Genomic DNA, 25,930 nt, shown 5'->3' with positions numbered 1-25,930 from the left:
AGATGAGTTAAAATATAACAGTTTAACAGGCTCAGAGGGCAGTGGTTAAAGGGTGATATCCCACCTGGGTGCCTGTCCTGCTTAATATCTCTATCAATGACCTTGAGGAGGCAACAGAGCACATGCTGGCCAAGTTTGCATATGACACCAGACTTGGGGGTGCAGCTGACATGCCTGAGGGCAGGACTGCCAGTTCAGTGTGATGTAAAGAAAACTGCTTCTTCTATGAGGATCGATTTCCCATTGAGGCTCCTTGGAGGCTTTCAAGACTGAACCAAATAAAAGCTGAGCAGCCTGGTCTGACCCTGTGGTTGACCCTGTTTGGAGCAGAGGGCTGTCACAGAGACTTTTTGAAGTCCTTTTCCACCAGAGCTATCCTGGGGTCCCACACAGGAGGACTTTTTTACTGGAGGACCCACACCACGCAGATGAAGTCTCTCCTCCAAAACAGTGGTCTCTTTTCTATCATCTGCTTGGAATGGTTTCTTTTCTGGTTCACTCTCTTTCCCTGCTTAGATGGTGTAGTAGGACTCTGGGCAAGTACTGGTTGTTATGGCAACATATAGCCAACATTAACTTCACCAGGGTAGTGTGAAACCCCATGTTTGGATTCACTTTTACTCATGAAGTCACAGACATGACTTGTCTGAGTTATTAAATTTCAGTGTACTGAAACCAAATTTCCTGTCTCCTAAGCTCAGGAGATCTCACTCACAACATAACTTTCATTAGCATTTCCAAATTATTGTCACAAGACTTTGTTCACACATCATGCTTCTGGTCTGTATCTCGCACTAGTTAACAGGCACTTGACAGGAAGAATATGTTTTCCAAACAAACTGCAAAGTAGTTCTGGGCTACCATGAGTAAGACCTCACATTGTATAGGCATGTGAGACACAACAAAAATGTGTGTGTATAGTGTATCATTATTTATTACAGTTTCTGCCCCCAAAAATAATAGTATTTGTTCTGTTCCAGGAACTTGTTGTAAATAAAGTAACCGTGGAGAATTGGCAATCAACATGCTGCTGACTCCTATTTTTTGGCTGGAGACGCTTATTTTCATGCAAAGGCATGAAATATACTATTTCATTAGTATATGACTATGTGGAAAAGTAATATCAGGAAAGTATGCTATGATGGTGGTACTTTGTGGATCATACATTATACAGGAAAATCTATATTCAAAGAAAATCCACACTGCACAATTTCTCAGCAGCCTTGACTTCTAATGTGCAATGTATCCTTAAGTATGAAACCAGATGTGGGCAGAAATGCATTTTTAAGAAAACTGACAATATTGAAGTGTGACAAAACTCTGTTTCAAATTAGCTCTCACCTTGGGTATTTGATTCCATCCTCTTCCAGTTGTCTCCATACAGGCCTCTCTGGTACATATAAAAGCAGTAAACCAGCTGATCCTCATGCATGGTTTCTCTTGTCTCTTCTGCTTCAGGACTACATTCTTCCTGAAATGAGATGACCCTACAATAAATAATGACAGGTTTTTCTTATGTGCATAAGCCATGCAACAGATTTGTTAGAATTTGCCCTGGCTTTTACACCTAGAATATCCCCGTGTTTTTTGAAAACTGTTAGTATTTGTTGGAATACTAATTTATAACATCACCATGCTGAGTGAAACCAATGCTTTGCTTTCACTTTGCTTAAAAGAATGACTGAAATCAAATACATGCAGAAGGACTTTATATGTTAGCAGATATATTCTTACTGTTTGAACCCAGTAGTTCTGTTTCACAGCTCATCCTCTCACCATTAATTCCCAGATTTCTTCTGCAGTAAGCTCATATTGAAAACAAATTTACTAATGTTTTCCAGACTCATAGTTTTGCACTTGCTTTTTAAGTTTTTTTACAAGTACTTAGCTTCCTTCTTCATCATGCCAAGACTTGTCATAGATTCTGCACATTTTTAACATACTGAAAATAATTAACATTCCTCACAGGAGGCAGAAAAGCTCCCTTTACTTTAGCTAGGGAATGCTACCACAGTAAAATAAACTGTGTGCTGATTTGCACCATAAAGGAAGCAAATCTATCATAAATGCAGAGACAGTGTCACTAAGTGGTCCCATTAGAGCTCCGATTTTTCTCTTTCCCAGGAAATGAAAGCTTGACTCCATACTCTGAAAAGCAAACACATGTCACAGAGTAGCCCCAAGTCTGCAGACTGTTTATGACTGTTTTCCTTCTCAAAACAATGAGCAGTTTTAGATGCCAGAACGTGTGTCTGGAGCTGTGGCTGCTCTCTGTCATGGTGACACTCTCCAGGCAACAATTACATTTTCCAAGAGTTATGGGGTTTAAAGCACTTATTTGTTTTCCTGGGTCAACCTGCCACACAAGACATATAGAAAATTATGTGATCCTATGCAGGTTTCTCAGAGATGACCAGTAGCAGAGGTACAAATCCAAGAGGTGAACTCAGAATAGATGTCGTGGAAACATGCAGCTCTAGACAACCCAATTACTCTCCCCTCTTTTTCAATTTTTTAAAAGGTATTTAACTGTTGGGGGAAGTTGATTTTTTTTTTTAATATTACCCATCAAATACAACCTTGTAGTTCAATCTGCAGAACCATCTTCCAGATACATTTTAGGAGAAACACATTTGATCTGACATTGGAAATCTGGCCAAGTTGTTTTGGACATATCTTTCTTGAGGATCAGGCACAAGTTGCCTTGAGCTCTCTGCTGCTGCTTGTACCTGCAATGCACAAGCTCATGCAGGCCTGGAAGAACTCTGCTCCCATTGTGCCAGCCTCCAGCCTTGTGGCTCCTCAGCCCTGGAAGGGCTTGTGGTTTTCAGTGCAACACAGTGGGAACACAGCAGCAGTGATGTGTCTGTGTGAATCTATGGGCTCAGAGCCTGGAGCCTGAGCTCAATCCCAAAACACATGACATGGCCACACAAGAGAGCATCTCATCTCTAGAGGAGTCCAGGACACCTCTTGTTCTCTGGCAGATTGGCAGTCTGGGATCTATACTCAGAGCAGTTGCTGGAATTTCTGTAGACAGCTTACTAAGACCTTCTTTGGCTTTTCAACATAGGATGCATTTTTTAAAGCAGATGACCTCTGTCTTCCAGCTGGAGGAAGAGTTGAAATTGATTAAAGAGTCATATAATTCCCATGTTCTTTGAATGTAACTTGCAGGCTTGTGGCTCTTGAACAAAATTTCTCCTTTAGGAAAGACATACTCTTGAAGCACTTGCAAACAACATCTGAAGGTAAGCCCATAAATTAAGGAGTGTCAAAAGACATTCCTTGTCCTCAAATGTCAGAAAGTTAATGTTAAAGCTTATGTCTTCCTCTTAAAATGAAACAGCTCTTTCTTTTGGCTGTGGTATTGTTAGAGAAAGAGTTCAACCACAAAGAGGGAAATGAAGGTTAAAGAGAAGCAATTCATCTTGTCAGCACTATAGTTGCACAAGAAGTGAATAGCGTAAGATATTCCAAAACCATGTACTTATGATCAGGGAATAAATATATTCCACAACTGGAGCCAGAAACTGTTCTACCACTGACTGTTTCTCATATTTGAAAAGACTAATTTCTTTTGTCTGCTTGGCATCTGAAAGCAAGGCATACCCACAGTTCTCACTTATTTCTCTAATCAGCAGGCAGTACATATTATGGCCACCGGTGTGACTTGATCATCTTATTGGTAAATAATGGACTCATGATAACTATTTCTGAGGTCAATTGTTAAAAGAGTGCTACAGATCACTGTAGATTAGTACAAAACATTCTTCTCAGTGCTAAATGAGTAACTCTGTGTTTTCTATTAATCTCTACCATAGAAATTCTTCACAATGGAAAATAAACAACACAGCTGTTTTCAGATTAAAATAAAAACAACAGTAACCCTGAGAAAGATTTAATGCCTTTTATGAGTACATATGCTACCCTGAGCAAAATTTATAGGATTATAGTGAAATACATTAGAAAAATGTGTGGATGGTTGGAGCAATGTAACCACTGAAAAGATAAACCATTCCACATCAACCCTATTCTAGCTAAAAATGCCATTATGAAAATACCTTTTTCTGTCAACTTTTCCAGCTCACACACAGGCCAAACTACTTACACCCCTTATCACAAGATTTCCCTTCCCAGTCCTGAATACAGAATTACCTTCTTTCTTCTCTCTCGACAATGCCACTGGTGCTTCAAGTCTCCCAGACATCAGACACCCAGTATTATCCAGAAGTAGATTTGAAAAGCTGAACCAGCATTCCTGTTTTCTCTGTTTTCTTGCAAACAGATCATACAGACTGAAAAGTCTACCATCGTCTCACATTACTCTTTTTTCCCCTACAAGTCCTTCCACAAACTTAACACCTGTGTGTATCTGGGTTTAACAAATAATTCCACTAAATGTACCCTGCTGGCCCCTACCCCTCAGTGTTACAAATTACTCAGTGCCTAGAGCCCAGAATTGCTATAACACACATCTTCTCACAGCTGCTTTGCCAGCCTCTTTCCTAGGGCCCCCTGTCACCTATTCCCTCAGGCACCACAGGTACCCTGGCTTGGTCATACAACACTCCAAACAGCAGCAGCAACTTTGGGCACTTGGCAATTCCCAGGCTTCTCACTGCTCCCCCAGCCCAATTCTGTTTGCAATGAGTTCAATGCCAGCAGTGCTTACAGAGCACTGTGAAGGTTACTGTGGATGGCTATTCCCACCTGAAAAGCCCATGGGCAGGCAAATCCTCACTAACTACGGCAAAAAGTGTCTCACACTCATTTTGTGACTCCACTCGGGTACAAACCATACTTTGCCACACATGGCTCACAAATGCTATCATGTTTGTAAATAAATTATGTGTCTGTAGGGCCATAGTAAGTGATTCACAAGTTGATATGCACTTTGTATTCATTCATTAGTGACTAAAACATTTAACATTTTCAGTTATGTATTTGATAATAAGAGTACAGACCAAGCTACAACAAAACCTGAGGGAACACTGTCCTGTGCCAGGCAGACCACTTTGGGAAGACCCTCAATAGTTATCTTAAATTACCTTTCTCCCCTTCATGATGAGAAAACCACATACTGACTATCCCTATGCATTAAACACAAGGGCATCTCTAACTGCAGACACATTTTGCGTGAATTACCCTCGGGATTCCAAAAATGGAGATAACAGAAAAGGAATGAGACATACCACAGAGTCCTGCTACATGGACAATCAATTGCTTTTCATTCTAAAGGACACAGTGCAAGCCAGACAACCTTGAAATGCAGGGGCTTAGGGGAACAGTTTCAGAAATGAGTACAGCAATCATCAAAGAGAAATGAATTAGACAGACCACACAGACTTGTGAACTTGAACACTGCAGCAATTCTTCTCTCCAGAACAAAAGGAGCCACTAGGCATCTGCCTATGAAACAAGACACACTTCAGAGCAGCTCAAGTTCCCAAATAATTTCTTTTTGGTGATTGCATAGATTTGCTTTTTGAACATTTCTTAGTGGAGGAGCCTTAAGAGGCTGCATGGTAATGTGGAGAAGTTAATACAGAGGGAGGGGAAGATGGCAACAGTCTGAAAAAAGAGAGAAACTAAAGACTCCCACTGCACTTCAGAATAACACTGCATGCCTCTGCAAAAGGTCTGTGAGACCACAGCAATTCAGAAGTTTGTCATCAGATTTATTTTTCAACTGAGAGGCCCATGAAAGAAGTTCAAAGAACTGACTCTGTTCTGTTTCTGAGTAGAGGAAAAAGCAGCTTTTTAACCTTGTGCGGTGCACAGTCTCATCTGCCCAGCACACACTGCTGGTCAAGATTACAGAACAATTTCCTTGTTAAGTGCCAAACAGATGTTCTGAGACATATTTGGTAGAACATATAGAAACACATTTCTTAGTGGTTTCTCATAATAATAGCTAAACAAAAAGTGTCAAAACATGGAGTTGATGGGAGAATGCAAAATTAAATCCTGGTCCATAGCTGGTCTTCATTTTTAAAACCTTCTATGACCCTGAAGATGCACCATCAGACATTCAGGTTTCAAATTAGTAAACTAAATATTTAAACTAAATATGGACACTCTCCTATGGCTGAGTGGGCAGTGTTCATGGTTTCTTCTCTTTCTCCTAGTTTGCAGCATCTATCTGGATGACCTGTGAAATACTGCTGTTATTTCTTACCAATGGCAGAGCACCTCAAGGGCTTTGCATATCCAAGTGTCCTTGGTCAGAACTCAGATAATAGACACTGTGACCAGGCCTGACTTTCTGCTTTCTAAACACACTTTGGGATGGGTGTCCTTGTACTGTAAGTCAGAATCTGTGTGATGATTTTCATGGCCAAAGGAAAGGAAGCATGAGAACAAGATATTTTCAAAGAAGTTGATTAGACTTGAGGCTCTTATAAGGTCATGGTTGAGTTTCATATGCAGACACATTTTTCATTTGTCAAGGAAAAATGATTTGATAGGAATGATGTTCTAACTGAATGATCTTTCACATTCAAAAGCTGAGTATGACCTGGAAAGCAACCTAATGGCCCAGAGTACCACAGTTTTCAGGTAAACTTTCCGCTTCTGAGTTCTCCAACAGTTATAGGTTTGGGCTCCAAATACACCGAAAGCACCTCATAAAAACTCAAACCCATCCCAAAAATTATATTCCTAGTGAGTAAAATATTTAAGCCTGTGCTTAGACTCCACTGATTTAACAAAATGTAAACATGCATGAGTACTGCCTGGAATGTGATTCAATCACCTTCAAGCATCATTCAAGTACTACTGCTGGGCTGGATTAAGTCAGGAAAAGGTTGCCAAGGTTTCTGTAAATGTGTCTTAACCCTGTTAGTCTCAATAGGAGCTGGGCTGTTTATTTCCACAGGTTCAGCATCTCCCTCATGGGGGACCTGAGGTTTCTCTTTGCTGTTTCATACTGAGGCTGACAACTCCAGTAGGAACACCCATGTAAAATGATGTAATATAAAGAGTGCCAGGCTTCCATTCAGACTTCAAATACAATGTTGACAGAAAGTACTGGTCCAGCTTCCAGCCCTTCCTGAATCTGCTAATTATCTGTAAAATGAATTACAGTATTACTTGCGTATTTCCCAGGGAAGCAGCAATCATAATTTAGTTAATAATTGAAGAAACACTTTGCGGTCCTCTGATCAAATACACCACACAAATACTGTCCAGGCCCATATTTTTACATTATAAATTAGGCAGAGAGAGGAAAGAACAAAGAGCAATGGATTAATTGTTACAGTCACTTAATAAAATTCATACATGGATAAACGCTTAGAATCCTTTTATTTGGCAACATTTACTGCAGTCTACAGCTGCAAACCAAAGAGATTCACAAGACGAAAATTTGCTGGAGCAAATCCCTGCAATAAAGACATAAGTAGTAGATGAGTTTTATCTTCTTGTTCAGATGGCTTTTATCCCAGAGCTGCAGATGTATATACATATATTCCAATATTGCAGTTTGCTCTTAATTGTTCTAAGGGTCTGAATTTTATTCAAATAGCTACCTGAATTAGTTGCATAGAGGAGAAAGGCAGTCTTGTGAGACTGTATCTTGTAGTGCTGTGAAAAAACAAGAACTTTCAAAGAGGCAGGAGAAATCTACTAATTGAGTTGTAATCATTCAACTGGACTCTTCTATAAGACAGCAAATGATATTATCTTTTTTTCTTTAATGTAAAGGTTAACTACAGAATATCCAGGACACTATGGAGAAGATATGGACATGATGATGTACACTTATGACTATTACATCCGTGGGGCAACCACAACTTTCTCTGCTGTGCACAGGTTTGCTTTTCACCTGTTTCATTAAAAATTTTAAAATGCCTGTCTTTTCTATTTCCCCCCAACAGTGCATGGCTATACACCCTCTGCTGTAGTACTCAGTATCACACTAGGAATTCTGAGGACTGAAGTTCACAGTACTTATGATTTATTGTCCAGAATGGTGCACCAGGAGCAGAGCATGTTAATGGGGATAATTTGTCATGTCCAACTGAGCAGTGAAAAATACAGCAGTGGTAGGTTGGGCCGAATCTGACCTTCACCAAATGCAACAGATCTTCTGTATGCTTTCTCATCTACCTCTACTTGGACCATATTTCATTGACATCAGTAAAAACACCCTGTGCCTTCAGGGAATGAGGGACCTATTTTGGTCCAATTTTCTTTGCAGAGAAGCAGGGAATCTGCCAGTATGCAAAGTTAATACCGTACAAACTGCGATGTGAATGCTTTAAACTGCCCAATCTATTTCAGCACAATTTACAGATTCAAGCCACTCCAGGAATTCAGGCAGTGTACCTTGATCTCTTTCCAGAAAATGAGTTAACTACATTTTATTGATCAGTCCTGGTCATTTCTTGGCATTTGCTAGTCCTCTTGGGAGAGGCCCTATGTCTAGTGAAGTTGTAGTCATGCAAATGGATTCACAATTTTTCCATTCAGTTAAAAAGGAATGTTTCTCCCTTTTTACTATGCACAACTGCAAAGTTTTAAACTTTGGCTTTAACATAAATCCCACACTGTTGTCTGCCTAGGGATCTCTGTAGCAGATTTAAGACAGAGCAGGTTTAAGAAGAGTATAAGCAGTCACTGAAACCTGATTGTGGGAGAGGGATCCTGATTCTTTTAAGCTGCCCTCTAATACATCAATTGTGAGCTATTTCTTTACTGATGTCTTTTGCTAGGCACCTCAGACCAGTATATTAAAGCATTTGTTATCAAGCAAAATACAGACAGCAAGGCAAGGTGTGCTGCACTGCTCTGCCAAGATGGGCTACATGAGAAGGGGAAGAGAAGAGAGAAGTGGGAGTTTAAAGACATCAATATTTCAAGCTGTCTCTAATAGCACACAAAGCAGCCAAAGTGCTTTTGTCACTGTAATGCTCTCAGCTTGCCAAAGTTCACCATAGGGAGCCCACAACTAAAACAAGGAGGCTTTTCCAGAATGACAGCACATTGTAAGACCACTGCAGGTCTATAACTATAATTTCCTGGCTAAAATACATTATCCTGTTTATTACCAAATGGAAGTTGTGTCTCCAAATTCTTCCTACAAGTAGAATAATATATTTCATGGATACTTGACTCAAGGGTATCTATTTATTGCTTTAGATAAAGAAATCACAAGGTCATAAGGGACAGCCCCGTTCTGGGCTTTTCATCTTAAATATTTCCCAGCGCTATCCTTAATCCTTGTTCCTCATGGTTGCAGCAGAGAGTAGGGGAAATAATGCAGACAGTGCGTTCCCCTGCAGCTGGATTCCAGACTCTATCATATGTGGACCAGGGTAAAGTCTGGAATCACAAGGACAGGCCTGGAAAACAAAGCAGCCAGGGTAACCTATGCCTCTGAGCAGATTTCTGTCTCTGGCTGCTGAGGGCAGCCTTCAGAATAGGGTTGCAGTGGGGTGACTGGTCAGGAGCAAAGGCAGTGTCATGGGAATGTACATTGGGAGTACAGGTCCCCACAGGACCACAGTGCCTGGAAGAGGAAGAAGTCACCAGCACACCTTTGTCCTATCTCTGCTCTGGTGGCAGTCATACACCTGCAATAGCAGGTTGAAACTACAGAGAAAATATTTCATAAATTGCAAAGTAGAAAAGTTTATTGCACCAATGAAGCTGGTTCTCAGCTTTCAGAACAACCAGAAACAAATTGTGTTGCCAAGAGAATGAAGTGGAAAAAAAAATCTTGCTAGGTCCGAATTCAGATTCAGGCTGTAACACTCCTCCTGAGCAGGATGAATCACAAAAGTCAGCAAATTTGTCATCTTTAATGATTTTTTGCAGTTCATGGTGCAGAAAAAGGTCTTCTGAGTCTCAGCCTGACTGGAACATGAACATTTCCACTTGTTTTTGTGAACACTTTTTAATTCCTCTTCATTTTCAAGCACATTAAACTTGTGTCCCTATTATTTAGTTCATATGGACAATGTTCTTGAGCTAACAAGAGGCAAGAAAAAGCCTCAAAGGTATTTCAGTTAAAACTTTCCCAGTCACTTCAAACAGGTAGGTATTTTTAGACTTCTTCAATAAACTTGCAGAGATCATATTTTCCCTTCCTACTCCCTATGACATTGCATCAGTGAGGCCACTGTTGATACAAGGATATTTGAGACAGCGTGTGATGCTTGTGGCAAAGGACAGAGAAAATTTAGAATGATGCTATCCCCACCAACACTTCTGTAATCACTGTCAGTGAGTTTCCATGCCTGTGTAATAAATGAATGAAAGAGTTATTGTTGATCATCAAACTGCTTTTTTGGGAAGAACAGACTTCAGAACTGGTTACTATTTATATTTTCCAGTCTTATTTTAAATAGGTCAAAAGGAGAAAACAACTGTCTATAAAGCAAGACAAAAGCAGCTGGAAAGAATTAGAAAAGGCCTGAAGTATCTCCAGGAGCCCATTCAGGAGTGTGGTGATAACACTGATGCAGACAGGATGACCTAAGGACATAAATAAGGGAACATTTGCAGGGAAGGGCAGTATCTGTGTCAGACAGATTGATACAGTCAAATTTCAGAGAAGGACATGGGCTCTCTGAAGCAGGCTATAAACGACTGAAACTGCCCACATACACATGCACATTGCAAACCCTTAACAAAAGAGCTTCCAAAATTAAACCCACAAACCAAACAACATAATACCTTCAGCGTGAGCTCTGAAACGTGCCAAGTGATGATGGTATGACTTTCTGGTGGAGCATTGTTAAGTAGCTGTGATCTTGTTGGGACACGCTCCTGAGTCCAGAGAGCACCACTGGAACACTCACAACCCAACCTGCAGCAAGTACCTTGCTGGGTAGGTGGGAATTACCAGGTGTTCTCGGTAAGAGCCACAGCTTGTCCTTTGCCATGTTGTATAAAAATAGCACATGCAGACTGTCATAAGCTCGTTTCTTTTACAAAACTCTTCTCTGCTCCATTTGTTTGGGTCATCTGGATAGCCAGTTACTTTTTAACTGCTCACACATCATCACTGAAAAATAAATCAACAGCCAGATACCCCAACAGTAAAGTACGTTTGAAATGCCTAGACAAGCTGGACATCCACCAAGCTCAGCTGTGCTAAATTATAGGGTATTTAAGATCCCTAATATGTTTCATATGACTGATGAAAGAGGATTTTGTCAAACTCAATATGAATAGGAATTCATAGAATTTTTTTAACTGAACTGGAAACAGATTATTCAACAATATTTGGAGATAAATTTCTCCATACATCAAAAATTCAAATCTGACAGGACATGACAGCTGAAAAGCAAAAATGACAGTTCAATATTTATTCCCAAAGCCAAGAAAAATGCATTAATTTAGCAACTGGGAAGGGATGACACCTACAAACTGGTGTTAAGATCTGCAAAGGCAAGTTCAGATATATTCTAGTGTATGCCTCACAAGGCAATTCCTGATGGCATCTGCATCCCCACTAGTAGACTTGTAAGAGATCTGCAAACTGAAACAGGCTGATAACTACTGAACTAAGCACACAATAGCAATAGTACAAAGTAACTGCCTGCATCCTGAGAAGCTAGGCATGTATGCTTGAGTTCAAACACAAGTAACAGGGGAAAAAAAGATAATATTCCATAAATGCGTCAAGCATGTACATATATGCTGGTGTCTGCAAGTCCAAGCTGAAATGACAGCTTCAGAAATAATTCTGTCCCAGTGTTTTAAAGCATGTTTATAATTCAGGTGACTAAAATACATTTCTTTTAAAGAGCCTGACTTTTCATTTCACAATGTCCTATTTTAGAAAACCTACTTGATCTAAGATTTTGAGCTAAAAGTCTCTCTGACAATGGGTGCTATCTTAGCAGACGGATATAATCCTGTTTTCCACAAAGAGATCCTCTTTATTTTTTATATCTCTTGGTAACTTTGTGACCAAAAGAGTAATAACTGTCTCTGAAAATCATGCACATAGCCCAAATAAGGGATTCTTAAAATAAACCTAAAAATGAATTTTGCATTTCGTTAACCTTTGGTAACAGTTTTACAAGGAAATTACAATTTAAAACATCTAGGAAAGATCTAAAGAAAGCCAAAATACGTAACTGTTACATCATACTTGCTGATGAGCAAAACACAGACCCAGTTCCAAATGACACTCAGGATAAACTCGTAGCTTAACATCACAGTAAATTTCCAATTAAAAAACCTCAGTTAATGAAAGCTGCAATGAGATATTTTATACCTATACGGTAGGTACAAAATGTATAACTACAGGGCTTAAGGGTCAAATTAGTCTTGTTCCAGGACAGAGTCACCCAGTCAATGACACCATTTAAGCACAGTTAATACCAAAATCTGCGCTCAGGGTTCTCAGCACATTCCCAAGAGGCAACAGTCTGGCACCAGCTTAAAGCAGGGGTCTTTAAATGCAAACTCCTATTAAATCACCCATTACCGGCATTACCCATCCTATGCCTCAGCTTTAGGACATCACTTTTAGCAGAATTCAAGCTTTCAGAAACCTCTTGGAGGACTAGCCATTATCAATATAAATGACAACTGCCATCTGCAAGAACTGTAGTTTGGATTTAAATTCAAGTCAGCCAGTATCAAGCAGCCTAAATTCAACATTCTCTTCACAGCAGGACAGTATTTGATCCTCTGATCTCATGCCTATTGGTCAAAGGAAAATTTAATGCACAATATGCTAGAGAGAAAAATAAATTTGTAGCCTGTTGTAGCTGTTGGACACTAAATCACTGGCCTCCACTGTTTAATCCCACTGCTGCAGTCAGGCTTCCTACTAACAATTAGGTTTCCTATTGCTCTCTTGAGAGAGAATACCAATCACAAACTGAGAAGAGCATAAACTCTCCTTACATTCATAAATGTTATTTTTCTTCAAATGTGATTTGATCAAGGATGAGAAATCAATATTTGCTGTTTGGATAACTCCCCTCTTAGACATAGCTTACAATCACCCAAGTACTTTTTACACATTACTGAACAATATATGACATGACAATAACTTTTGACAGAATTATCCTTTTCCTCTTGGTCACTGATTATAAATCAATTCAGGACTATCACCAGCAGGATTCATTGTCTTCAGAGACCTACTTATTCAGAGAGCTGATTTTCTTATCTTGTAAAGGAGTGTAAGGGAATTGTAACTATCACACATATTTAATGTTCTTTTGGCTCTTGAAAAGACAGAGCACTCAGACGAAAGTCAGTTAATGGCAGACAGATGTTTTTCTTGCCTGGTATAAAGTTACTCTTAATTGTATAACATCTTCTGCAGTTCTGGCTCACTAACACCTCTCTCTTGTCTCTCTTTCATGCAGGGATCGTCAGTGGAAATTTATTGTCTGCAGGATGACAGACTATGACTGCCCATTTCAAAATGTTTAAAAAGATTGAGTGTACTCCACCTGGAAATGTTGGGGACAGACAGGGTGGGATAAAATTAGTGATTACAGAAGAAAATCAATTAGGCTCACAAAAATGTACCAAGACTCATCAGCTGTCTGCTGAAGACATAATTCTTTCCCTCTGGAGCTAATTCATAAATTGCCAACCCACATGCTTGCAACAGGGAATTCAGAGGATTCTTTCAAGCTGCACTGACAGTTGTATCCCACAATTAAATTTGCTTATGACATACCTTTTTATGATACACAAATCTATGGCATATGCAGTTACCTTTCTTATATATACATGTAGCCATTCTCAACACATACAACTTCCTTTCACATAGCAGCTCTATAGAAATGGCTTCCCAGCACCATAGCCCCTCCAAATGAGGTGGAAACATAGTATACGCTTGCCAACATGCACTAGACTTTCCTGTCTTCTATTTTGTACTTGGAACCAATCCAGTGACCCCAGCTGGAAGTGTGCAGAAAATGTCATTGGGAGGTGTCTGATGGCTGCATCTGGCACTACCTGTTACAGTCCTCAGCATAACTCCACTGCAACAAAGGTCTGCCCACACAGGAGAATTCCAGGTATTTACAACCAGAAGACATCAGTATCTGATAAAAAAGAGAGTAGATCCATCAATAAAAACAGAAGACTAACACAGGTTTACTGAGAGTCTCTTTTATATTGTCTTAATCTCTGATGACAAAACTAACCAAGAAGCCTGGTCTGGCCAAACCCAGATCAGTAGATCACGCCATTCACACTCAGTAAATACAGATATGACATTCTTCAGGAGTCTGAATTTGAGGTGGATTTGGTTTCCGCTGTGAATGCCTGTACAACATACCTCTTCCCTTGGTAATACAATCTTGGCTTAAAATAGACAAAGTTAGTGACTTAGGTGACCTTAGTTCCTCCAGTTTGCAGATCCTATTGCCTACAAAGTATAAACTGACCATGTTTCAAAACTGCACAACACTTGTGCATCTGCAGTCCAATAGCAAAGAATATTGATCTGTTTCAGAAAGATCTGAGGTAGGATTTTCACTCTTGAACAACACAGAATTCAGGGTTCAGTTTCTTAGTGGATGAATTCATTGGTGAACTTAGCAGTGGCTTTGGTGTTGCTGGCTCAAGGGCCATGATGACTCCACATGCCAAATTTAGGCTGCAAAGCTTCATAGTAAACAGTGGTGTCTGCCAGTGAGTTTCCATATTCCAAGCATTTTTAGCATGTTTAGAAGAACACCCTTTTGTTCAATAAAGCAATGCTAGGATTTGCTTTGTTGTAGCCTTGTTCTTTATTGATTTTCCTTACACCAGTGCCTTAGTTTGCACACAAACCCTCCATCACTCTGAGAAACCATAAAGGTGATTAGGGAATTCTGTGAGAGCCAGTTACTGAGATATTTAGGTGACAGCTAGGTGATATTTAGGTGATAAGCTTAGGGAAGCTGGAGAAGCTTGATCACTGACTCTAGTAGACAGGCAAAGGAAGCCAAATAACTCCGAACAGTAGAGCACCAGAAGAGAAGGCACTCATACCAGGGAATCAGTGGAAAAGGCTGTCACTAAAATTAGGCATAGGAGGATCATCCCTGATAATACTTGCTCTAGATGGAAGCCCATCTCCCACACAACTTTGTCTTGACTACTTAGGCTGCTAGTCATTCTGTTTGCACACCATAGGCTTATGAAGGCCTCTAATGGGACAGTAAAATATCATCTTAAGCAGTTCTGGTCTCTTGTCCTGGAGCTCCAGTGTCATGTTGTCCTATATCATAGAATCATTAAGGTTGGAAAAGACTTCCAAGATCATTGAGACCAACACCATAGCACTAAGTGCCATGCCCAGTTGTTTTGTGAACATGCCCAGGGAGGATGCCTCCATCACCTCGCTGGACAGCCCTCTCCAATGTCTAATCACTCTTTTAGTGAACGAGTCTTGCTGATATCCAGCCTAAACCTCCCCTGGCACAGCTCAAGGGCATTTCCTCTTGTCCTTGTCTCTGGTTGTGTGGAAGAGGAGCCTGACCTCACCTTGCTATACTCTCCTTTCATGTAATTGTAGAGAGTGATAAGGTCTCCCTTGTGCCTCCCCTTCTCCCAGGTTGAAGATCACCAATTATCTCAGCTGCTCCTCATAGGACTTGTACTCCAGACCCATCACCAGCTCCATTGCCCTTCTCTGGACTGAGTCCAGGACCTCATCATATTTCTGCTCATGAGGGGCCCAGAGCTGGACACTGAATCTGAGGTGCAACTTCACCGGTATCAAGTACTGAGGCACAGTCACTTCCTTAGTACCGCTTGAAACAGTATTTTTTTATACAGACCAGGATGCCACTGGTCTTTTTGGTCAGATGGGCACACTGCTGGCTCATGCCTCTGTTCTCCTTCATCCCTGGCCCAGTCCCTTGTTGTCATATTATCGCAAAAGTTCCATATTGTTGTCTCTTTATCACAAGTTTCATACCTTTTTGGTGTGGTTTCGCTGGCAACTCTTCTGAGCACTGACTCTTTCTTCCCCACAGTAGCCAAGTGACTCCAGTTGCCCTCTCAACCAGTCAACCCACCCTTTTATAGCACTCTTCTTCTCATTGGTTATAACACTCTTGTCATTGGTTACAGCTGTGGCCTGTTCCTAATCTTTAGTAATTGGCCCAGCTGCAACTCCTTAGTGCAGAAAGTAATCTCACACCTATCTTTATTTTCTTGCATTCTCTTCCCCCACAATTCCCTTTTTCTTTTAATTACAGAGTTACAGCATTTCTAGAAAGACATGTTCAAGTATATTAACATTATGACACATTAATATATTTCATTTAGAACTAATAGTTATACAAATGTTCAAACAACATAATACAGTAAGAACATGTACATTTTCAAGTGTTGGTTCAGTTTTGCAGCTTTTCAGTTTACAAAGTACTTATTTTAAAAATCTTTTATGCTCATGCTTAACAAACAATAATAGCTGCAATTAATATGTTCACTAATCAATAAACTTATTGTTCTGAATAATAGAACTTTTCTTTTTCAAGTTCTTACAGTACTTTAGTAAATTGTCCCATCCTTCTTTCAGTTTTGTTGCTTTTCCTCTTGCAGTTCTCTCTCTCACCTAGCCATGGGATCACGTTGCTTAGTATTTGAGTCTTTTTCCTTGAATACCACGGGATTACATTGGTTGACTCTTATGTCCTTTTTCCAAATCACCACAGGGTAATATTATTTAGTACTTAGGTCCCTTTTCCTAAATTCATGGGGTCATATAGTTTAGTATTTGAGTCCTTTTTCTCAAATCCACAGGTCATATAATTTACTATTTTTCCAAATCCATGGGATCATATAGTTTAGCGTTTAGTCCTTTTTCCCCTGCATCATGTCAGGGTCACCAATTGTTGTCATATTATTGCAAAGGTTTCATATTGTTGTCGCCTTATCAAATAAGTTTTACTCCTTCTTGGTGTGGTTTCACTGGCAGCTCTTCTGAGCACTGACTCTTCCTCACAGTAGCCAAGTAACTCCAGTTACCCTCTCAACTAGCCAACCCACTCTTTTATAACACTCTTCTTCTCATTGGTTACAGCTGTGGCCTGTTGAAGTCAGGTCTGTTCCTAATCTTTAGTAATTAGCCCAGCTGCAACTCCTTAGGGGTGAGATTACTTTCTGCACTTTTTTTAATATATCATATCTTTATTTTCTTATATTCTATCTCCCTATAGTCCCTTGTTTCTACCCATGCTCTATTCCCAGCTCCACCCTAGCAGTGCATCTGTGTAGGATACATTTCACAGGACTCCTCTTCAGAAAGTTAAGTAATTCTCAGATGAGGAAAGGTGTGGGTGGGAAATGGAATGTATCTTGGGGGAAGACAGAAATGGGATATGGACCAGAAAAAACCCAAAACCAGAACAGAGGCAGAGAAAGAGTGGTTCCCATGAAGTCCTAAGACAACTAGTTAGCAAAACTAGGAACTAAACTGAGCCCTTATATAAGTTTTTATCTAAATTGCAGTATCCAGTTTTAATGCTGACTTAACTCTTCTGTATGGGAAAACACTGCTCCAAAGCTGTTAAGATTCCAGCCCAAATTCCTTAGCACAGTGTGAGGTGATGACAAGGCTGTCTCACAAAAGTTTGCCTGCTTCAAAACCTCATCAAGTTTGCTTTAACTTTCCTAAAGCCATTCTGGGAAAGCAAGCCTTTCAACCTGCTTAGGACACCTTAGGACACCAAACCTGAGCCACTTTTCACTCCTGCTGGCATAAATCAGATGCCATTGCAGTGAAATGAAGAGTTGTGCCCAGCCAGACCAAGTACAGCCCAGCACAGATGCTAAGTGCAGGGAGCCCACTGCACTTCATTCTCCTGTGCTCCAAGGCACAGAAGCACCACACCTGCACTTGTACTATATGGAGTAAAAGTCATCCCTAACCTGAGAGCAAAAACACAAAGCCTAACATTTTAAATAAATCCTTAGTCTTTAATAAATAAGACATCAGGAAATAAAGTTTTATCTATTTAATAAATAACAACAGTATGGATTGAATTCAAACATCTGAGAGAAAAACATTCCCTTGTAAATACTGAGCATTGCCCTAGCCATTCTACAAGGGCTGCAGATGGCACACTTGTCAGCAATATGTTTTAGATTAACTAGGGCAGGAAAATCTTTGCATTCACAAAGGGAAACACAGCAAACTTCAAGAAACAGATAGAACCTTTTGAGCTTTTCTAAATGGAAATATAAAAGGTGGAGTAAGGTGGCTTGGCTGTGGAAGAGAAACACCAACAGGCACCAGACTCCCTTTGTGGGTCTCCTTTAACTTGAAACTCAGCAAAGGCAGGTGCTAAGACAAACCCACATCCTCCATTCAATCCACTCAATGTGAGGACAGGTTTGAATAACAGAACAGCGTAAGTAATTAGGGAAAACAGACAGTCAAAGAGAAGGACTACTCCTGTTCCTAAATCTCAAGAGTAACTTAAAAACCATGGGACTTCTGTTAAAAAATAAAAAGAATGACCTCTGTTTTTAAAGATATTCTGATTTCTCAATTTGCAGAGTATATAAGCCCTTCCAGTATTTTTCACTTTCAGTAATTTTCAAGTGTTCAAACAGTGTTTCCAATTACTTCTCAACAATGCTGAGCCTTGAAATGCGTTTCTTTAGTGAAGGCTGAGATTCTTGTGTAACCACCTGAAAATGAGAGCTGGGACATCAGCACTTTGTTTTTATATTCTATTATATTAGATCTTATATTCTAGGTCCTGTTTTTCAGGACATCAAATACTATCATGTATTTGATGTCCTGAAAAATACACCTTGATGTCATGATAAATACACCACGGCAACATAGCACTGATGAAAAAAAGAAATAACAAACCTGTAGCCATGTTGAAATATGTCTTTCCTGTAAGATCAAGAGAGACCTTTTAGTCCAGTAATACGGATTTTTTAATATGAGATAACCTGGCAGAGAGTCATGGCATTATCTAAGCAGAGAGATGTCAACCAAGGTGAAGGGAAACCAGTCTGTGGGTGAACCAGAAGATATGGCAGAAGACCGATGGCTCTTTGGAAAACTTACTTAGGTTTGACCCTTAATGCACAGATACTGATTTTTTTCTATTTTAAAACTTGATTTCAAGTCCATTGCATTAGCAACAGGTTAGTGTGCTGGCCTGCATCTGTAAAGCTACAGTACTGTTTGCAATCAGAGAGTATGAACATCACTAGTAGTAGCACTTTGTGCCAGAGTTGTTGGCGTGAACTGTAGGCAGGAGGAGTTCTGCTAATAACACATTATCAAACATAAAACAGTGCTTGTGCTTAGATTTACTTTTCAAGACAGAGTAGTTACGCAGGGGACTGCTACTTTATTTCTCACATTTCAGGGTTCTGATATGTGTTCAGCTGATGTCCTGAATAGTAAGCTGGACCTATGATAGAGAAATTTAGAAAAGGCACAGGACTGCCCACATGCTGAAAATAAAAGACTAAAAAAAGTGCCTGCAGATCAGAGACAACAGGCTTGTCTTTGTCTTTCTGAGCTCCATACCTGAACAAAAACCATTTCAATCTCACCAGCTTGTGCAGCTTGGCCAAACTCAACTGAATTCAGCCTTAAGAGTCATGCACGTAAATACTTTTCAGGATCTCAGCTGATATATCTCTGCAAGGAATACTGGATAAAATGGAATGCAAGTTAATGGGAATCAGTCAAAGAGTGTGCCAAAAGACATGTGAATGGCCAAGGCAGCACGTATTCTGTACATACTTTCTTAAGACATAAAAGCCTGGAATTGGTCAGGCCATTGCACTGGATGGTCATTGTAGGTCACTTCCAATTCAAACAGTGTATTCCCTTCTATCCTGCTTGGAAAATCTGACTTAACCTCATGAAGACCATGACTCACTTTGCCTTATGTTATCTTTCAATCATTTAAGAAAAGTAAAAAAAAGTTTTGCTAAGCTTAACATTGAATTATCTTGTCATAGATAAATCTCAGTATACCAAAAAAGGTCACAGCTACATTTTTGTAGCTGTGGTTTACCTGCAGGGTCAAATTTTCCAGGTCTTGTCCAAACAAGACAAATCATCACACTGCATAACCTGATCCCAAAGAGATCATCCCAAATCATGAAGAACACATGAAAGTGCAGAAGAGATTGTTCTATCTAGAGAAAAATGAGGGAAATGACAAGAACCAGAGTGAAAACAATGAAAGAGATATGAAGCCACCTGAAGAATATGCCATTATGTAATTTCTTGAAATAAGTGCATGCTCCTCTATCTTAGGAGATGAGATTACTAGGATAGTTTAATACCAGCAAAGAATTTGGAGAAAGCTCCCCAAATAACTTTGAAAAGAAAAAAGCCAGCACAGTACATCAAACATCATCCTTGAAAAGCAGAGGAGTTGGCAATTGAAGTAGAACCAACTGATAATGTTGATATAAATATTTTAATTTGTGTTTAGAGCTCTTAACCCTTGACCAAAGAAATCAGAGAAATAAGAACTGAAGAAATAAATTAACAATGAAGCATAAGTGGAAGGAGGAGATGTGATCACAGTTTAAGAAAGTGGCAAGAAAAGAACAAAAGCAAATAAATTCTCACAAACTAATGAAAATGGGCCTTTGGCACAACCTGTGGCCTCTGAACTGAAATTCTATTTGTCCATGGTTGTGTGACGCTGCATACAAGGTTTTGCATCAGTTAATATAAACATATTACTCAAATTTCTTTAAAGGTTGAAGTTACTTAAGACTCTGGCTTGGGTTCAGACCCCTGTTAAAGTGAACAAGCTTTCACTTGGAAATGGATATATTCATCACCAAAAGAAGATCCTGCTAGAATAAATAAATAAATTCAGACCATGATCTTACCTGGAAAGTTAGATGTAATAATAATTCCTCCTTTATTTATCTTTATTAATTTATTCAGAGTGAATTTGACCCTGATGGAGAATTTGAGGTGGCCTTGAAGAAACTATTATCTGTATAACAAAGCATTTTTCTGTCTCATATGTCTGCCTTCCCCTGGGTCCTAGGGTACCTCCTTGGTGTTTAGGAGAACTGCTGAGTGTCTGTGGCTTATTCAATGACAGCTGTATTGCTGAGGCAAGCAACAAAGGGCATAAGTAACTCTAGCCACCATCACTTCTCTTCTAAAAACTGACTTATGACCTTAAAACGAACTTTAAATCGGCAATGAAATAGTCACTGAATTGTAACAGACTTGTAGTTCTTACACTGAAGTGTAGCATCATCAAGAATAATTTTTCCCCCAAGGATATTATTTGCTGAATGTGCCACAGTGGTTTGGGAAAAGTCACCTACTCCAACATATTTAATTGCAATTCAGAAAGACAATTACACGAGACAAGACTGACGTAAACACCCTTCTGTACTGCTTGGAAATATTAAACCTGAACCTTTATAGCATCAAAACTTGCGGCTTGCTCTTTGGCTGGTTTAACATTACCTGATTTCCAGGTGCCTCTGACATCTGCCTTTGATGCAGATGGGAGTTACAGCACATGCATCACAGACTCTGCACTTAACACTGCAGCACAGCAAACATTGCACTCACAGCCCAATAACCTGAGCCATCATTTGCAGTTACTTTCTGCATTATTTAACACAGCAGACAAGAGGAAAAGGGCTCTGAGTAATTAAGTGCTGTTTGGCAGGCACAGTAAATATGTAGATCTCCGTGACATTAATTTTAAATGGTGACTGAGAGTACTTTGGTGCTTTGCACCCACTTCATACACATACAGCACAGTCTCAGGATCACCAGCAAGAAATGCATCTCATGGGTTCAGGTTATTACTTTTCTCTGTTAAACCCAACCAACCCCCTGGTGCCATGGACAGAATTCCTCAGCAACAGGAGAGCACCTCCCCCTTGGTGTGAACTGAGCACATGGCCACACTGCTTGCTCAGGGCCTGCTGCTGTCACTGCCACTGTTCCATCCAGCCTCTGTGCTCTGCCTAAACCCAAGGGAATGAGTTTGACCAGGCTCCTGCCAAGCCCATCAAGATGTCATTTCATCCGCTTTCCCCTCACACCACAGTAACAACTAAAAAGATGAAACATTATTAATGTAAAAGCATTAGCATCAACAGTGAAATCTCCTATTTATACTCATCCCTCCATCCCAGCATGCAGAATACAGCATTTCAGCTTCTTAAATTTCATCCAATTAATCACAGTCCAATGCTCCAGTCTATTTAGATCCCTCTGGAAGTCTCTTGTCCCTGAAGAGAGTGAACAGCACCTCCCAGTTTGGTATTGCTGGCAAATGTGCTAATTCTACATTTAACCCCTGTATCCAGACCATTGAACAGCACTGACCCTAGGACTGAACCCTGAGGAACACTGCTGGTGCCTGGTCTCCAGCCAGATGTAACCCCATTCACTACAACCACCTGAGCTCTTGTTTTCAGCCGGTTCACCACCCAGCACACCATGAATCCATTCATCCCACAGATGGCAACTTGCCCAAAAGGATGTTGTGGAGGGCAGAGCCAAAACCCTTATTAAAATCAAGAAAAATACACCTACCACCTTCCCTTCACCTACCATGCAGGTGACTTCTCATAGGAGGACATCAGCCTTCTTCAACAGTATATGTGTGTCCTTGTTCTCCGTTTGTTGTGCCCATTGATCTCATTATTTGAGTTAGATTTAAACAGTTATGCAAAGTCAGATATAGTCACTTGTACCACAACACTCAAATTCTATCTACATATTCAATAAAGTTAATAACATATTTCCATAATGTGCTGTATGAATACCTGAAAAGATAATGAGCTGTTGTTACACGTTTGTAAGCTGAAAGTTTACAGCATGAATGTATTAATGAATTAAGCCTTTTGATCAAACAGAAAGAAAGAAAGAGCATCAGACTGATATGTATTATTCTCCTGCTCATTGTATTAAAAAATTGATTCAGTCTTTGGTCTGGTTCTTGGAAGACCATACCAAATAAACAAAGAGAGTAATAAAGCAGTGTGGGATGAACAGAAATAAATATCAAAATATAAATGCATCCACAGAGCCAAACATCCTGGGTAAAAAGGATGAACTATGCAAGACACACCTGAATTCCCATGCTGGAATTTTCCTTTGTCTCCTTTTGTCAACAAGGGTCTTAGCCATAACAGAGAGAAGACTGCAGTATGGTGCTGACACACTAGGACATCTCGAAATGAACTTGTGAGAGTAGTCTAGTTCCAGTTGGCCAGAGCATAATACCAAGGATTTGATTACAATTCTCCTGTTAACTTAATTAAAAATTACAAAAACCACCTAGTGCTTCAGAAAAAGCTGTAATCAGAAAACAGACTATTTTCTACTAATGGGTCTCCCTTGCTGCTGAGACCTAGATCTTCCTGATAGAAAGCCTAATGCTGTTTGACACTCTTTTAGAGGAGAAGGAATAAGCCCATTCTACCATGATCAGGTACATTTCTGTATGCCAGCTAGCTTGCTCAGCATTTACCTGCGTATGGAAAGATGCTGCTCTAAGGTGCACCATGCACAGTAAAATGCAGAAAAACCTCCAGTTTTCTTCAATTCTCACCCCTCATGTGATACTGTACTTTCTTGATTTCTGCATAGACAGTGAAAAAACCTGTTAGAAATTGAGATTGATAGAGGATGGGAGAGGATAAGAAGGTGGCATCTTCTTCATTATAAGCATCAGCTTAGTGCAATGGCCATGGTACCATGGTCCTTATATTTGAAAGCCAGAGCCAGTCTGAAATAGAATAAACCCTCACAGGAAGAAAGACAGGTGAGGTATGTACTCTAAACCCATGTGCTGCCAACCTGACAATAAGAAGAGAGCTGATGTTTTCTTTAAATTATGTATGAGCATACTGATGATGTAGGAACACTCCAATTAAAAACAAATCAAGAGGGAATATTCATCATGAGGCTTTGCTAGAGAAGTAATTAATTGTTTGAAATCTTAAAAACTAGAGTGCATGTGTAGGTATAGGATAAAAAGCCTGAAGATGATTCCAGAAAATAATCCAACCACCTTTTCCTTAGGAAGCTGTTGGGCTGAAAGTACAGTGCAGAAACGTCCATGTCATCTACCAGGCTTCACCTAGGCAGAAGCTTTTAACTGATTCTTGCTTACTCCTCAACTGAGGGAACAAATCCATTATTCTGTTTAGAGCATCATGCTCCAACAAGCTGTTCAGGCTGCAATTTGCATCTTGGATGCTATGCAAGGCAAAAAAAAAAAGTCTGAGTCATGCCACATAATGTTTCACAGCAAAAAGAAAGAGGGAAAAGAGTGGGTGTAAGAAAGAAACCTTCACAAAATAAAGGAATCTGGGGGAATAAGCATCCACAGTAGGACTGAGATGTAATTAGCCCCACAAAAAACCCTTTATAAGTCACCATGAACAGTACCCCTATGAATAGTCTTTATGGAAAGAAAGTGGTTAAAGTGCTGCCCAGGAATTGAACAGTTCCTGATCGTCCATCCACCTTTCATGTGGGGATAGGAGGGTCACTTATGTCACTTACACTCTCATGACACATTGCAGAATAGGACTGAAGGTCAATTCTAGGAACTTTAAGCAGGATGATATTCTTACAAGCCACATACTGTGATGCTAACATTATTTTCAAAGCAATACTTTCATTGTGCCCAGGCTGCTAATTAATCTAAGCACAGACTTCAGCTAACACAGCTTGCCTGATTTTAGGATAGCTCAGTCAACACTAAGACTGTGCTTTGTTCCACGTGTATTTTGGACATGTGAAATATGCCTTGTGTCTCTCTGAATCTCATCTCTCTTTCCATTATTCAGGGATAGAAATTGTCACTGGCATCATGCACAAATAAATGTAATGACAACAGTGAGGCTCTAAGATACTATGACAAGGAGAAAGCTGAGACACCTCTATAAATATGAATCAGATCAGATGAATCTCAGTGTGAGTGTGCTGGCTCCACATTCTGGCATTTTGTGCTTGCCCAGAGTACTGATACCAAGGGCATCCTGCCTGACTCCTCAGGGCTCTGTACGGGTCCCTCCACAGTCAATGCACAAGCATCACATTTTCCCAATTAGCACAGACACCACAATGCACCAAACAGCACTAAGTTCCCTGTTCAGGTGGCCATTTCTTACCTATCAAAGATGGATTTGTCTTCTGGGAGTCAAAGCACATTACAACTCATGTGGCCAGCACACCCACCATGACTTTTGTTGCCAGGTCAGATACCAGATGCAGATGGTGTCAATGAGCCAGCTGGAAAAAGGACTTGGTTGTCTACGGTCTTCTGGACATCTGCTGAAGAGATAAGCTGCACTAATGGTCTAGGCAAACATCATCTTTTTCAGTCATTCCAGTTACAAATTTTCTAGAATGGCTAGGATCTCCAGGACAGAGGGGTGGAGCTACTCTGCTGTCCCTAAGTTACTATGGCTGCACTTTGCAGCCACAGAACACCAACAGCTGAAGTACTGCAAGCAACACACACAGTACCAAGGACACCTTCCCCAGCTACCACTGCATCCCTCCACTACTGTAAGGAGGGAAAATGTTCTTGAAGGATCAAAGTGTGACTTGGATTAGAATGCTTTATAGACACTGATCTAGGGAGCTGCCAGACATATCACCCATGACCAGATTTACAACAGCACTAAGACCCCAAAGACAGAGAAAGCAGCTTGACAATTCATATTTTCAGCATTAAAAAGTAATTTGCTTTGACAAAGATCAAGTTTTTCATGTGGAGGAGACGGGCTTCAGCAAAATGAGCAATGCAGACTGGAAGTGGAAAAGGGGAAGGCAAATTCTTAGTAAATCAGGCTGTGGAAGGCTGGAAACTGGTTCTTAATCCTAACCACTGCTGGCTGGTGCACAGCCTGCACCAGACCACTAGCCCTGGGAATACCTGTAAAACCAAGTCCTGCAGGTGAAGATGCCTGAAAACCTTGTTGAGTTTTAAGGCTGGAGTCAACAGCAACT

The 25,930-nt window shown here is 40.2% G+C and overlaps 2 protein-coding genes across 46 annotated transcripts in view; one reads left to right on the top strand and one right to left on the bottom strand.

Annotated features, from left to right (window-relative positions):
• DPT (dermatopontin) overlaps window positions 1–14,700 on the top strand; it is a 28,493-nt gene extending 13,793 nt beyond the window's left edge. Inside the window, exons 3-4 of the mRNA XM_064410078.1 lie at window positions 7,708–7,815; window positions 13,341–14,700. Of these exons, the coding sequence (XP_064266148.1) occupies window positions 7,708–7,815; window positions 13,341–13,407 (175 nt within the window). The 3' untranslated portion in view covers window positions 13,408–14,700. The remainder of the gene's footprint in view (window positions 1–7,707; window positions 7,816–13,340) is intronic.
• LOC135294584 (uncharacterized) overlaps window positions 1–25,930 on the bottom strand; it is a 255,789-nt gene that overhangs the window by 113,317 nt on the left and 116,542 nt on the right. For 16 of the 45 annotated variants that reach the window (XR_010356646.1, XR_010356647.1, XR_010356650.1 and 13 more), the window contains 2 exons: window positions 13,942–14,030; window positions 1,342–1,487 (listed from right to left, as the gene is read on the bottom strand). Coding sequence is in view for 19 of the 45 variants with exons in the window: in XM_064410061.1 (XP_064266131.1) it covers window positions 1,342–1,487; window positions 13,942–14,030 (235 nt within the window). In the remaining 26 variants the exon portion in view is untranslated. Of the gene's footprint in view, window positions 1–1,341; window positions 1,488–13,941; window positions 14,031–15,895; window positions 16,497–25,086; window positions 25,250–25,930 lie in introns of those variants that run through there. The other 29 variants (XR_010356669.1, XR_010356660.1, XR_010356670.1 and 26 more) reach the window with 9 other exon arrangements.

The sequence above is a fragment of the Passer domesticus genome, chromosome 2 (genome assembly GCF_036417665.1).
Source record: "Passer domesticus isolate bPasDom1 chromosome 2, bPasDom1.hap1, whole genome shotgun sequence".
NCBI lineage: Eukaryota > Metazoa > Chordata > Aves > Passeriformes > Passeridae > Passer > Passer domesticus.
This window is presented reverse-complemented; position numbering and strand designations above follow the sequence as displayed.